General features: G+C 33.1%; 1 protein-coding gene across 3 annotated transcripts in view; it reads left to right on the top strand.

Moving 5' to 3' along the window:
• The window catches only part of LOC127705146 (uncharacterized), a 39,866-nt gene that overhangs the window by 9,185 nt on the left and 14,815 nt on the right, over nt 1-15,866 (top strand). For 2 of the 3 annotated variants that reach the window (XM_052209396.1, XM_052209397.1), the window contains exons 3-4: nt 11,835-12,152; nt 14,241-14,321. In XM_052209396.1, the coding sequence (XP_052065356.1) occupies nt 11,835-12,152; nt 14,241-14,321 (399 nt within the window). Of the gene's footprint in view, nt 1-10,108; nt 11,016-11,834; nt 12,153-14,240; nt 14,322-15,866 lie in introns of those variants that run through there. The other variant, XM_052209398.1, reaches the window with a different exon arrangement.

The raw sequence follows: 15,866 nt of genomic DNA, 5'->3' as shown, positions 1-15,866 counted from the left end.
GCTTTGGTTTTCTTTGGATTAAAATCTACAAGCCATTTTTGGCCCATTCATTTAAACTAAAAAGGTCCTTATTAATATCACTCTCAATTGTTTGAAAGTTGCTACCAGAATATGAAAGAGAGGTGTCATATGCAAATAAACGGGCTGGGTTATGGAGATTATATATAATGTCATTAATATATAATACAAATAGTAGCGGGCTCACACAGAGCCTTGCAGAACTCCTGCCTTGATTTCGCCTTGGTTTGAAATTTCATTGTTTATGAAAACAACTTGCTGTCTGCTGCTGATATAGTCTTTAACCCAGTTTAATAGTTTACTAGAAATTCCATACGAAAGCAGTTTTTCAATAAGGCCTACATGCCAGACTCTATCAAAGGCTTTTGATATATCACAAAAAACTATAATGGTAGATAACTTTTTGTCTAGGTTTTGACGAACCCTATGATAGATTTCCAAGAGTTGGTAAATAGTTGAATGAACATTAAGAAACCCTGACTAGTATGCATATAATAATGAGTGCTTTAATATATAATAATTATAAATATGTTTATACACTACTCTTTCCATTACCTTCCATACAGAACTCAGTAAAGATATTGGTCTATAATTTGAAGGATTTGGTTTATCCTCTTTTTTAAAAGAACCCATAACTCTGGCAAGTTTCCATTGATTTGGAAACTTACCAACTTGTAGTGATTTATTGAATAGAATCAGTACGGATTTATAAACAGAATCAGCGGTGCCTTTCAGCATTTGATGGCTAATTAAATCATTACCACATGCTTTGTCTATTTTCAACGTTTTTAGTACATCCATGGAAGTATTATATTGTCAATATAATACTTCCATGGTATATCGTTAACACCTTACTCAGTTATTATCAGATTAGACAAAGAAAAATTAGTTGTTGGTGTTATAATTGGTGTATCATGGCTAGTATCTTCAACAGATGAAATAGAGCAAAAGTGTTCGTTCAAAAGATTTGCTTTGTCTTTATCATTGTATACCATTTCGTTTAAATTACTATCAAATAGTGGTGGAATATTGTAATTATTATTGTTCTCTTTATTTTTTTTAATAAGAGACCAATAAGGCTTTGAATCGGTTTTCGATAGAGTCGACAAGTTTATTGGCACTTAAGAAAAACTGCTCGCGGGCGTACTTTATCATATTAATAACTTTGTTTCGCTGAAATTTGTACTTAATAAGAGCATGGTTGGTTTTCTTTTTCCTAAACACAGAATGAAGACGATTCCGGATTCTGATTTCCGAATTAAACCAAAGTTTATCGTTAGGTCAGACAAGAACTGCCTTGGACGGTATATGTTTCCGTATCATTTCAAGATATTTGTGTGTAAATCTTTCAGACATATCATCTACATTTTTTGTACATCTGTAGCTGAATTCAGTAATACTCCCCAATCGTAATTATTAATGTCTTCATTTAATGAAATTTACATGTTTATATAACCATACGTTTCTAAGTTTAAGGTTTGCTAGTGTTGCATCATGATCACTTATAGCCCTCTCTACCTGGATTAATTTACTTCTGCATCTATAGATATGTTAACATGAGAGATCAAAATTGGATCTAGAAGTGCCCCAAATCTGGTTGGCTCTTTTATAACAATATTCATATTATTCAACTGAATAATTTCATTAAGTCTGTGGTTGCATTCAGTAATAAGATCCACGTTCAGATCGCCAGTAATCACGACGTTGCTAGTGAAATTTAAGGATTGTTCTATCAAAAAATCAAAGTTATTCCAGAAGTCCGTTCCGTTTCCAGGTGGTCTATATACAGCACAAGTTAGTAGTTTAAAATTTGGAATTAAGACTTCGTTTTACACAAATATTCTGAGAAGCATTTACAAGAACCCCACCATCAAAACAGCTCCGATCCTTCCTAAAGATGTCACTTGAAAAGCCGTCGATTACTATATCAGAATTTGAAATATCATTATCTAATTGACTTTCAGTTATACAAATAACAGATGATTCAGATGTTATATCTTCAATATAAGATATCTTATTTCGAACACTTCTAGCGTTCAGATGAAAAATAGATAGTTCAAATTCATGAGGACCAGGATATATTTGGCAATCATATAACATATTTTTGATAAAAAGAAAAATATTCTTTTTAAGTTCAGGATATGAAATTGAAAATATTTTGTACACTTTTTAAAAATTGATGAGTAAGCTCGTATATAGAATAGACCTATCGATGACCTATATGTACCTATATCATTACCCATTGTCAAAGACAAAACCTGTAATAAAAGTTTGTCGATAGGTTTCATAAAATGGTACAAAAGGCATGTCAGCAGGGGTACCTGTAAAGTGCGAAACGAAATAGAAACGGAACGGACCGGAACAAAACAAAACAAAACAAAACGAAACGAAACGAAACGAAATAGCGCAAAACGAAACGAAATACAGCAAAAGTTAAACGAAACGAAATGAAACGAAATAAATAATTTTTTTTACAATTTCCAACGTAAATGTCCCCGCTCAATGTCTTTATATGTACCAATGTAGGGAAAGACAGTGTGAACTGATATATACACTTCGTAATGTTTGTTTATTTGTTGTCGTGAACATGAAATATTTGCTTCCGGGCTGACGTTAAGCCGCGAGTCACCCATATCGAACGAAAGCATTAATAATAGATCAATGTTTACGCTTTATTCCGCTGTCAGGTCTAGGTATGGATGTGTAAACCTAGGTCGGTTACGAGTGATGGCTGTCTTCTCGGGTGAACTCGAAGGTTTGGGGATAACTACAGTTTGTTATGTGAGGAAAATCCTGGGCATTTTTGTGAGTTTCAAATAATTTCGAGTTGGCATTGGTTTTTCGGGTCTGCAATGGTCTTGAAAGCAGATTTCGGGTAGCCTTTTTGTCAGAATGTCAGATTTTGGGTACGTGTTTTGTAATTTTATGAAAATTCCCTTTTGTCACATGTTTGTCTATGTAAAATTTTATTGGGTTTATCTCAAGTTAAATTCCTTAATTTAGGGTATGATCTGTTTATTTTTTTGGTACTTAAGGGTCTCTTAAATTAAATTTGGAAATGCTGGATAATTTCTGATCTTTTTAGTGAACTCAATCGGATTATTTCGGGTCGTGTTTTACAATTTCAATCAATTAAAGATTTGAGTATGCCATGGATGCTATTCTCAGTGAGATCAACTTCTCCGCTTTGCACGAATTGCTAAAATTCCGAAAAATAAAAAAATCATCTTGGGTTTAAATCTCCTTTCCTCAGCAGAGTGTACGTACAATTAGTAATCTTGCTGTATATAGCTATAGTACAGTTTGCTGGTGAAGAAAAATGCGGTTTAGAAACATTTCAGTAGCCATAATCAACATTTTGTAACCATGTAACTGCATACTTATCTTTGCTCTTAAAAGAATGGTTACATTTCAATGAAATCTTGCGTTTCTGTCATACATGATATACAGCATTTAGCAACGTGTCGACCACACTAACATACTTTTCAGTGATATTTTTCAATAAGACAATAACGAGCAGGTCATCTATACATATTCCATAGTTGATACAACCTCGGAGTTAAGTAAGATAGTTATATTATAAGCGGTTGTTCATTTTTTTGGCACAGACTGCTAAATACGAATATAACTTTGTAGAGGAGATAGATGCACCAGAAAAATTTTATGAGAATTCTTCAGGTCAGAAAACAACAATGATGTAAATATACGTGGTTACACCTTTATAAATATATATACGTTTCGCGGATTTATTTGTTATTCAATGCTTTTTTAACGTTTTTTCGTGTTTCCTGTCTATTTTATAAAGTCCTTGGAACTTTATACTTCAAATGAATTTGTAGAAACTCATTGTTAAAACATCAAAGGAACTTATCATGCCGCATAGTGTATCAAAAAAACTGAAAAACCAACTGGCTAAGTATCAACAGCTTACATTTCATGACACCATATGTTGATTTGTTGTCAAACCCGATTATTTTATGAGGTGACCAATATAATTTCGGCGCGGGGGTGGGGGTGTCTTTTTTCACAAAAAAACTTTAATTCTCAATATTTTGGGGGTGAAATCATAGATTTTTTGATAAGGTCAAATTCAATTATTTTTTTTTCATTCTGTGTTTAATTTGGGTGCAACAGTACGTGAAGGTAAATTCCTGGGTGGAAGGGAAAAAAGGAGGGGGGAGTATAAGTGGCACGATCATATCTATTTATGTCCCAGGGTTAATCTGCAAATGATAAAAAAACGTCCCCAACGTTTAGCCCAAAACTATTAATTTTCAATAATATTAGGCTTCAAAATCTTTCAAGCCACTCTCATTTAATGAAGGTTATTTCTCAATCAAGGGGAGTGGGGGTCGATCTAAACATGTGATTTTGGGTTCAGTAGTGCAGCTGGGAAAACACCCAAATTTCATAAATTAAAATCTTGAGAAAAAATCACGACACTTAATATGTTTCCAATGGCAAAATTACGACCCATTCATAGTTTTCTCAGTAATCACATATTATACAATATAAATGAGATGAGTATGAGTGCCAATGAGTCAACTCTCCATCCAAGTACAAGTTTTGATATCTTAATTTGAATAAAAACGATAAAACAGCATTTAAACAAACATCTATTATAAATCGGAGAATGAAAACTACTGACCCACTGATATTTGACCTCAGTGAAATTCAGTGTATGCCATTAATATAATTCAAATATAAAAAGGGGACCCATTCAAGCGGCACTTCTGTGTATATCTTCATTTAGTAATAGAACCCCAAATCTAGATTGAGACCCACGTGCGTGTTCTCAATATCCCAGTTCAAAAATATAGTCCAATTTGTATTATTCATCTAACGTGTACCCCACCCCTTTTTTTCTTTCTAGGGTACAAGAATTGTGCACACTGAAATAAGATCAGAGATAAAGCCCTATGTAAAGTGAAAACCAAATAAAAACGTGATATATAAAATCATTGTTTTTTAAATTTTCTTGCATAATAACCTTGAAGTTGAAACTAAAAACTATTACGTGTATCCTGTCAACCCCAGAAAAAAAATAATACTGTTTCCTTGACTACTTCCGCGCGCCACGGACTTGGAAAATAATATATTGTGATAGTGTGTTTAAATAAAATTAGGGCGAACGGACTATCAGGTCGAACAAACCTAGGGCGAGCATGTAATCAGGGAGAACGGACCTAGGGCGAGCATGTTGCGAACAGACCCGATCCCCCTTCACGTTAAACTCCTCTCCAGGGTTTATGTACTATTAAGAATGCAGTGATGTGATATTTTCCACTGAAAAAGCAAGCATAGCATGTAGTACGAATTCATATCATTATGTCAGACCAGAGACAGATTAAGGCCTTCCCCTCCCCCCTTTTCCCCCGTTCATAAATCAAATGTAACATATATACATATATCCTAAATAAAAATAGGGCGAACGGACTATCAGGGCAAACAAACCTAGGGTGAGCATGTAATCAGGGAGAACCGACCTAGGGCGAGCATGTTGCGAACAGACCCGACCCCCCCCCCCCCTATTTTTTCTGGGAAAATTTTTGTTGTAATATGCTGTACATCTTCTTCAGTTCTGACTAGACTAGCAGGGTCGGATACAGCTATTTTTGAAAAGAGGAACCTTTCCCAGGATAAAGGACAGGGTCAGTTCCAACTAAATATCCCCATTCAAATGCATTGATCGTCACATGTCAATAAAAAAAGGGGGTTTTCAACATCCGGAATCCCCTGCCCCCCTGGATACGCCATTGACTAGAGTCTTAATGTGTACAAACCTGACGTCAAATTATGTACTATAGAAGAAACAAAAAATATCACATTACATCCAATTGATGATTATTAATCTCAAATTATATTACGATGTCAATGAAAGAAGTTCCCGCGTAAATGTCATGTGTTAAACGGGATACACTAAAAAGAATTTTAGGTGTATGTTAGCATTCGCATTCCGATCAATTTACACAGTTCAATTAAATATGTATGTTAACTATATTTATATTGGATTTGAATTTAGATACTTTATCAGAGAAATGATTTGTTTCTCGCAGACAACGCTAAATAATATACATTAACTCGACATTAAATCTGAACACCCCTAAAACAAAATGGTATATGCAATCGACCAAACATATTTTCCTAATATTGATAAAGGTGAAATACGTAGAATAAGAATTGTGCACACTGAAATAAGATCAGAGATAAAGCCCTATGTAAAGTGAAAACCAAATAAAAACGTGATATATAAAATCATTGTTTTTTAAATTTTCTTGCATAATAACCTTGAAGTTGAAACTAAAAACTATTACGTGTATCCTGTCAACCCAAGAAAAAAATAATACTGTCTCCTTGACTACTTCCGCGCGCCACGGACTTGGAAAATGATATATTGTGATAGTGTATGTTAAATATTTTACCGTAAACACTTTTATCATTCAAAATGACGTGTGAAAACTTACCACTTTGGCAGTCAGCACCGGTATGTACGACCCCCCCCCCCAAATAAAAATAAACGATCGTCTCTCTGCCGGTTTCATTTGATTTGTTCCAACTAAAACAATGCAAACTTTCAACACACAAACATATTGTATTATAAGACATTTGGCAGAGACTTAAGTTAAACTTATAAAATAAATATTTCGTTCGTTTTGTGCTATTTCGTTTCGTTTCGTTTTGTTTTGTTTTGTTCCGTTCCGTTTCTATTTCGTTTCGTTTCGTTTTGTTTTGTTTTGTTCCGTTCCGTTTCTATTTCGTTTCACACTTTACAGGTACCCTGTCAGCAGTGTCAGCAACAGGGAAAATACATAGGACTGTCAATACAAATCATATATAAGTAACCGTGAGAAAAATATGTTACACTATTTACAATAGGTTGTGAACACTGTATGCAATGTTCATATTGAAAATGTGAAGCAAGAAAAAAAAATTGGACAATTTACAGTTTTTGTTGTAATATGCTGTACATCTTCTTCAGTTCTGACTAGACTAGCAGGGTCGGATACAGCTATTTTTGAAAAGAGGAACCTTTCCCAGGATAAAGGACAGGGTCAGTTCCAACTAAATATCCCCATTCAAATGCATTGATCGTCACATGTCAATAAAAAAAGGGGGTTTTCAACATCCGGAATCCCCTGCCCCCCTGGATACGCCATTGACTAGAGTCTTAATGTGTACAAACCTGACGTCAAATTATGTACTATAGAAGAAACAAAAAATATCACATTACATCCAATTGATGATTATTAATCTCAAATTATATTACGATGTCAATGAAAGAAGTTCCCGCGTAAATGTCATGTGTTAAACGGGATACACTAAAAAGAATTTTAGGTGTATGTTAGCATTCGCATTCCGATCAATTTACACAGTTCAATTAAATATGTATGTTAACTATATTTATATTGGATTTGAATTTAGATACTTTATCAGAGAAATGATTTGTTTCTCGCAGACAACGCTAAATAATATACATTAACTCGACATTAAATCTGAACACCCCTAAAACAAAATGGTATATGCAATCGACCAAACATATTTTCCTAATATTGATAAAGGTGAAATACGTAGAATAAGAATTGTGCACACTGAAATAAGATCAGAGATAAAGCCCTATGTAAAGTGAAAACCAAATAAAAACGTGATATATAAAATCATTGTTTTTTAAATTTTCTTGCATAATAACCTTGAAGTTGAAACTAAAAACTATTACGTGTATCCTGTCAACCCAAGAAAAAAATAATACTGTCTCCTTGACTACTTCCGCGCGCCACGGACTTGGAAAATGATATATTGTGATAGTGTATGTTAAATATTTTACCGTAAACACTTTTATCATTCAAAATGACGTGTGAAAACTTACCACTTTGGCAGTCAGCACCGGTATGTACGACCCCCCCCCCCCCCCCCCCCAAATAAAAATAAACGATCGTCTCTCTGCCGGTTTCATTTGATTTGTTCCAACTAAAACAATGCAAACTTTCAACACACAAACATATTGTATTATAAGACATTTGGCAGAGACTTAAGTTAAACTTATAAAATAAATATTTCGTTCGTTTTGTGCTATTTCGTTTCGTTTCGTTTTGTTTTGTTTTGTTCCGTTCCGTTTCTATTTCGTTTCGTTTCGTTTTGTTTTGTTTTGTTTTGTTCCGTTCCGTTTCTATTTCGTTTCACACTTTACAGGTACCCTGTCAGCAGTGTCAGCAACAGGGAAAATACATAGGACTGTCAATACAAATCATATATAAGTAACCGTGAGAAAAATATGTTACACTATTTACAATAGGTTGTGAACACTGTATGCAATGTTCATATTGAAAATGTGAAGCAAGAAAAAAAAAATTGGACAATTTACAGTTAGAATTAACATTTTGATATGGACTGTAGGCTTTAGTTGCTTTTAAATCCACAGTACACCTGTATAGCTTATATTTCGTTTAAACATCCAATATGATACGACAGCAATAATAAATTATTTTAGGATTGTTTTACTTTATGTATTTTTACATATTTAGCAAAAGGTAAGAACCTCCTTGGTGTTGGCGCTGCTTTTCTTGTTCTCTATAAAGAATTTCAAATGGGTTTCGGTTATTTTTTGTTTCTGCTTAATTCGGGTTCTTGTCTTTTGTGATTTCTATCCTTTGTACTAGAAAAAATTCACATTCTGTTTAGTTTTTAAGTTTTAAGGTTAGAAAATATCATGGCTGAAGATTTATGAATTGGATGATATCTTTGGTTAGATAAAATTCATTTACCAATATGTTATTATGTGATGCCTAATCACTTGATATGACTCATCAATGAATTTTATTAGGACATCTTGTGGAGAAGGAACTGCAGTTCCTTCTAGTACACGTGAGTTCACCCCGGTTTTGGTGGGGTTCTTGTTGCTTTATCTTTAGTTTTTCTGTGTAGTATTTTGTGTACTGTTATGTATCTTTCAGTCGTTTTCGTATTTGGCAATAGGCTGATTTTTTTCTAAAAACTTTAAAAAGATATATAACGTGGACTTTGTAAGAAAGACACTGTAAGTGTTCATTTTTTATTCAAATACATTTATGATTTTTTTCGTTATCTGAGGAGTTCATCCTAAAAAGTCCATGTTCTGAATTTTAATAGAAAATAAGGTAAAGAAATAATTTTTGTAGGAGAAGGCATGCGCAACATACTGCACTAACTATGGATTCTTTTTTCATGTAAATTAATTCCTGGCACTTAATTTCTAATTAAATTTTGAACATGAACTTTCTTATGATACTTTAAAACATTTCAGGTAAATTTATATTTTTATTTTAGTTTTTGAACTTTCAAATGTTTTGGCCTCGAGCATTACTGGAGAGACATCAATTCGCCTCTTTAGAATCTAAAGGACTATGTATAATCTCATTGTTCGTACAACAAAATTAAAATAACGTTACTTCATTGGTTACATTTTCATTTTTAGTACGGTTTAAACCAATCACAACAGTTTGGTGTACGTTTTTGAAAATATTACCCAGAATGCATTAGATTCTGAAACGGCGAGTTGTCTAAATGCACATCTAGTGCAGTGAAAGCGGTACCGATAATGGTAGTACAATGGACGAACTACATGACGTAATTCGATTTCAGTGGAGGTAACCAAACCATTTACCAAATAAGAACTTCAATCACGGATATATGTACTTAAGTAGTTAAATATTAAATAATCTAAATATTGAGGAAGATCTGTAAATTATATATATTTGTTTTTAAAATTTAAACTCTGTCGACAATGAATCGTTTCATTTAGTTATCAGCGTAACCACCTTTTGTACATATCAAATCATGGTTTTAAAACTCAATTCAACGTAGGGTTCTGGTACCAGTTATGAAATATATATATTTCAAGCTACATCATTAGAAAAATGGGGTGAAAAGGTACAGCTTTCTATTGTCAATCTACGTCATTAAATGACATATATATGATTTAAATAAATTTGAAATTCGCAGAAAAACAATGCGGAAAGAAAATCTAAAAATGAAAAGTATAGAGAATAAATGGCAGAAAAAGGAAATCCTTATCCACGTTGAACTATAGAATGCATAGTTCATAGGAGTTATATTGCGGATTTCATGCAGACATATGCACTTGACAATGGAGCTACATTTCCACCTTCATGTCTGTTTTGACGGGTCCGTCTATTGAATATTTTCGAACAAAACAGAATAAAACGCACACCACAAGTATTAAATGAACTTACACCATCGGCAACCAAGAGCTCTATCTAAAGAATTATGGACTTTTGTTTAAAAAAAGCTTGTTTGTAGAAGTCAAACACTTAAGAAATGTAATCTTCCAATACATTCAGCACTTATAACATTCAAACAGAGTTGCTGTATGATTTGGAACTCAATCCTATTTAATCATTTGATTTTATTTAAAGCTTTTAATTCGGAACAAAACATGGGAATCTTAACAGAAAAAAGATAAAAATCAAAACAGCAATATACATTTTTTAGTCATGAACCCTCCATCCTTTTGATCTCGACAAGAAGAACTTAAAGAAAAGATAAGATAAGAAATAGCACTTAGCACATATAATATAAGTATGACAATAAAAAAACTTGTGACTAGCAGCTTCTATTCTACCTTTACAGCAGTATTTTTGTTCATGAATCGCCATGCTTTTATTGTTACTGAATATTAAATGCGATATGAATAGTCGTTATTTATTTGAGTTTATATGATTATACTTATATAATTATGTTGCTACTTTATTGAACATCCCAATTATCTGAAACTTTGTGGACGCAAACAAATTTTTAAAAGAGAAACCATAATGCAAAAGTACCATGAGTAATATAGGACGTAATAATTGTTTTCCTTACATATTCCACATTTTTAGTAAATGATTTTTTCCTTATTGCTTATTTGTAATTTTTTGACGGAAATTATTAACATTAACACTTATAAGTTACTTACATCATGGAAAACAATTTCAAAATGATGATCATTCTTTTCTCAATAGAAGGTGAGCTTTTATTATATCATATTATTGGTTTGAAAAAGTATATGCACACTTTTATTAACGTCACATTTCAAAGGGGGAAAATCAAACTGAGAAAAACGTATGACCAGGTTTCTTAAGATAGAAAATTTTCATAAATTTTGGTATGATGATTCTTTTTTTCTTATGGAAGATTGAAAAAGAGTGACTGCATGTGGACAAAGTTAAATAATATACCATATAAGGTAAGGATTTTAAAAAGTCGATATCGACAAAATATTTGAAAAGATGTACTGATACTACTCATTTATTTAGTACTATGCTATATAATGAATAAATGCTTTAAAGAACAGTTTTCATTATATAAGTATTCAAGATACGTAAATAAATAAACATCTTTAAAATTGTTTCCTTATCTAATAAACAGAAACTGACAACTTTCGTTATCTTTCTTTAATTCTTAATAGAATTTTTTTTACTGTGAAGAACCATTTAAAATTTCATCATACTTTGTCGTTTCTTCATTAACTTAACCCTTTAAAAGGTGTCTTAAATTGCTATGTAAGGTAGAGGAATTTTATTTGAAAACTATGTAAGGGTTGAGTCATACTCTTAAAATGTAGGTCAACAATGCATATAATTCTGTTGTAGTTACATGGTTTTTTGTGCAATATTTTCTTTGTATACTTTTTAAAATAATAACAGATTGAGAGTGTCTTTTCGGTACACATTCAAATGGACGCCTACAGACAACCGCTTATGCTTTCTTCTTTAAACAATTTTGCTAAGTCTAGTATGGCATTGTATTATATTTAGAATATGAATATCAACAATTCATTTCAGCATGTGTGTCTTCCAAGAATAATACAACAATTTACGTATGTGTTGGAGAAGACGTTACATTGCCATGTCCCCCAGCTGATATCAGTAAAACGGTTAGTTGGTTCAGGAAAAATGTGTCCAAGAATCCTATAATAACGTTGTACCAAGGGCTTAGAGGAAAAGACAACCATTTGCCATCAAACATTGCGGTCGATGTTACTGAGGAAAAAGGAGAATCTAATTTGACGATAAATAACTTCACTAAAGCTGATACTGGATCCTACCAATGCTTGCATGACAAGAGTCTAACTTCATGGGTGTTCTATCTTATAGTGAAAGGTAAAATCCAGATAAAACTGGCGTTAAAAAAAGAATTTTTATGTCCCTTGCTTTTTTTTTAAATGCCCAATACTGCAAATATTGCTATATAAAATATTTTTCTGAAACATGGCATCAGGAATATCTAGAGCAAAATGTTGTATAATCAATTCAAAATAAAGACAAGGTGTAGTATAACAAGAAGAAACGAAGAAAAGAACGAAAACAGTAGAGAAAACAATCTAGGATCCAAACATCGACTGAAATAATGTAGCCCTCCTATTTTGTCCAATTACAAAACGTGCCGGTGTTGTTTTATTAAACAGTGATAGCAATCAAATGGTGGTTATTGTAGATGTTATTGAAATATAATTTTTTGCGGCATTTGATGTGCAATACTGCAGTTATCTTTGTACGAAACGTAGCCTTGGACTAAATGAAGTAATAAAAAAGCTTAATAACGCAACAGTTATGAAAGAGCAATTATAACTCGAAATCGATGAGACAACTCTAGAGCGTAACACTATGAAGGCACAAAAGCTACAAAAAATGTAAATATGTTTGCATCTGGCATGTGAAGACTTTTGGACAAGCAAATAAATCCATTTCGATAGACCATGACCAGCCATGTAATACAAGGCGAAAGGACGAATTCGACGGACGCCACATGTTGAGCAGGATCTACTGACCATTCTGGATCTCTCAAATCACCTCCATTTATTTGTGGGATTTGTTAGAACCAATTAATAGATTTCCGAAAATATATATACGCTTTCCTTTTATAAGCTGGAAGCGGGGAAAGTAACTGAAAAATCATTGGGATTAGTTTTGTCTACAATCGAAGAGATTTGTTGTCATCTCCTTTCAACAAATAAGCTTGTGAAGAAATATTTGGAAACCGAAATACACATAAATCATTTAAGGTATTCAATAAAACACACCATTAAAACGTCTAAGGATCATTTTATTCCCAGGAAAGTTTAAATAAATGACGAAGAGGGTTGCTACTTATAAGGAAGCTATTAAACCAAGAGTTCCAAGTGGTGAAGTAGAAATTATCCCATCGTAAATTTTACGGACGTCATCACGAGTTGGTTGACCGTTATGGAATATCCGTTTCACAGATGATAGAGGAGATGTTCTAAATGACGTAACGACAATCCCGTCCCCTTTTCCCCGAATGTGACCTACCAAATTATACTTACTTGAGCAACATGACGGGTGCCATATGTGGAGCAGGATCTGCTTACCCTTCCGTAGCACCTGAGATTACCCCCAGTTTTTGATAGTGTTCGTGTTGCTCAGTCTTTAGTTTTCTATGTTGTGTTTTGTGTACTGTTGTTTGTCTGTTGGTCTTTTTCTTTTTCAGCAATGGGGTTGTCAGTTTATTTTTGATTTGTGAGTTTGAATATGCCTATGGTATCTTTCGCTTGTCTTTTCCGATGGTTGAAATAAAACTCATAAGAAGGGCAAACAACACCGTTGAAAAATAAAAACGCACTTTACACAGGGATGAGCACAGTAGCTCCAAACGTTTTGGGAGGTCCTTTTTTTTGTAAAATGTAAAATAACTTACGGTCTCACTGCAGAAATACGTTTTTGTGAATTTATTGTTCCGGCGCATACATCTTCACATGAATATACAAAGCTTTTTAAGGTTACTACATGGTATGGTTCAGCTCATTGCGAAAGGGCGTGACTTATAATTGCTTACATCCACGTCATTTGGTATCTGGTGAATAGTTGTCTCATTGTCAATCATATTATATACTTCCGTATTTTTGTATTGTAGTTGCAATTGACTACCAAAGAACCTCTTTCATGCTTTTATATCTTTGATGAGTTTTATAAACATAAGAGGTATTCTCATGTTATTATTTGGTAGGATAAAAAAGAAAAACATTGTATTAACCTTCTGCTTGGTCTAAGGTCAACTTAAATTATGAAAATGAAGTGTCATATATAATAGCCCCTTTTTTATGCCAGTGTGTATCATGTATTTCATGTTGCGTCTATTAATAATTGTTTACTTTATATATCATTCCGAAGATGAAGATTAAGTGGTTAATCACTGATACATCTTGATACATTTATTGTTTATAAATCCAGATCATAGGCAGGACAATTTGGGAAGCCAAACCAACAGTAAAACTATGGCTAGTACTAGTAATGTTTCTACATACAAAACAGGTATATAGTTATATATTATTATTGTTTTCTCTTTTAAATTCAGTACGCTATCAATTGGGTTTACATTCGAAATATGTTAATACACATTTTAATTCGAAAGAGTATATATGAGCTATCTTTTCCAGACTTATCTCAGATTGTCATAGGTGGATTGGCAGCCAAGACGGGAATAAAAGGGGGACTTTGTCACTGTTATAATTTTAAAGACATATTTTGATTTTAACTGTTCGATAAAGGGTTGCTGTTTACAGTGAAGATTCATAATCAAGTGTTCTAGATGATGATGTATATGTCATCGCATTGAAAGTTTACTGTCGCCATGATAATTTGATAAATTAAATGGGTGTTATTGCTGTTGTTTTTCAACTATCTATGTCATAACACCGTTCTTGATTGATAGTATATCACTTATTAACGAGTTTGTTTAACCTATCCGTGATCTGAATTTTACATATAATGACCCACTCAAGGTAACCATCAGTTGAAAAGAAAATTGTAACCCTATAGCAGGACATTAGTTCACATAAGTTTTCACCATAATTTTTTGTGTTCCTAAATCTTAATTTTCTTTGAAGTGTTTTGTAGACTTAAAAATAAGAAGATGTGGTATGAGTGGCAATGAGACAACTCTCCATCCAAGTCACAATGTGTAAAAAGTAAATAATTATAGGTCAAAGTACGGCCTTCAACACTGACCCTATTTTACCTATTTTGGTCATAATATTGTTTGTTTCGTTAAGGACTAATGATTTTCGATTGCCTATTGGTATAGTTCAACAATTTTCAACTTCCCTAAATAAAACTTTGAAACTCCCATAATCAATGTTGACATCTGACGGATTTATTTCCTTACTGCTTACGATTATTACTTTGGTTTGAATTGATTAGATGCAACAGTTTTTTAATTGTATTCACCAAGCCTTTGTACTGAATATAGGTACCATTTGATACCGTTTTTACGAAACGAGCATGCGCCAAACAGAAATGACAGGTTAAACGAGTCCTCCCAAAAAATGGGATAATTAGTGTAATATCATTGATGGGTGGTGTAATATTATATTACTAAGATAAGTGCTGATATTATAAAGCGAATATTAGCGTGAAGTTAGATTTCAAGTGACATTTTCCTACACATTTAAAACATTCGGACACTACTCACAATGGATGTAAACAAAATGGATACCGCCATGAGTAAAAACAATGACACTGAGCAAGAAGTTTTATTTACATGTTCACAACCAAACACAGATACAACTCCTTCAATATATAACCCTGGTAAACGTGGTAAACGAGGTAACCCTGAAAGTCCTGAAAACCTACCAGGTACTCAAAAACAACAAACTAGACAAATCCGTAGACGCAACTCTATCGGCGATATTAGCGAGACATTGAAAAAAAAAAACCTACAAGTCTGAATAAAAGTGTTGCTAACAAAGTTCTCGAAGCTCTGTCCAGTCCCGAGGTTCTAGACACCATAATACCAGTTCTGACGCAAAAGTTAAGCGAAGCTCTGAGTCCAATTATTGAAGCAGAAGTCAAAACCTG

This window comes from Mytilus californianus, unplaced genomic scaffold (assembly GCF_021869535.1).
Source record: "Mytilus californianus isolate M0D057914Y unplaced genomic scaffold, xbMytCali1.0.p SCAF_6, whole genome shotgun sequence".
In the NCBI taxonomy this organism is placed as follows: Eukaryota; Metazoa; Mollusca; class Bivalvia; order Mytilida; family Mytilidae; genus Mytilus; species Mytilus californianus.
The sequence above is the reverse complement of the archived record's forward strand: the minus strand, read 5'-3'. Positions and strand labels throughout refer to the sequence as shown.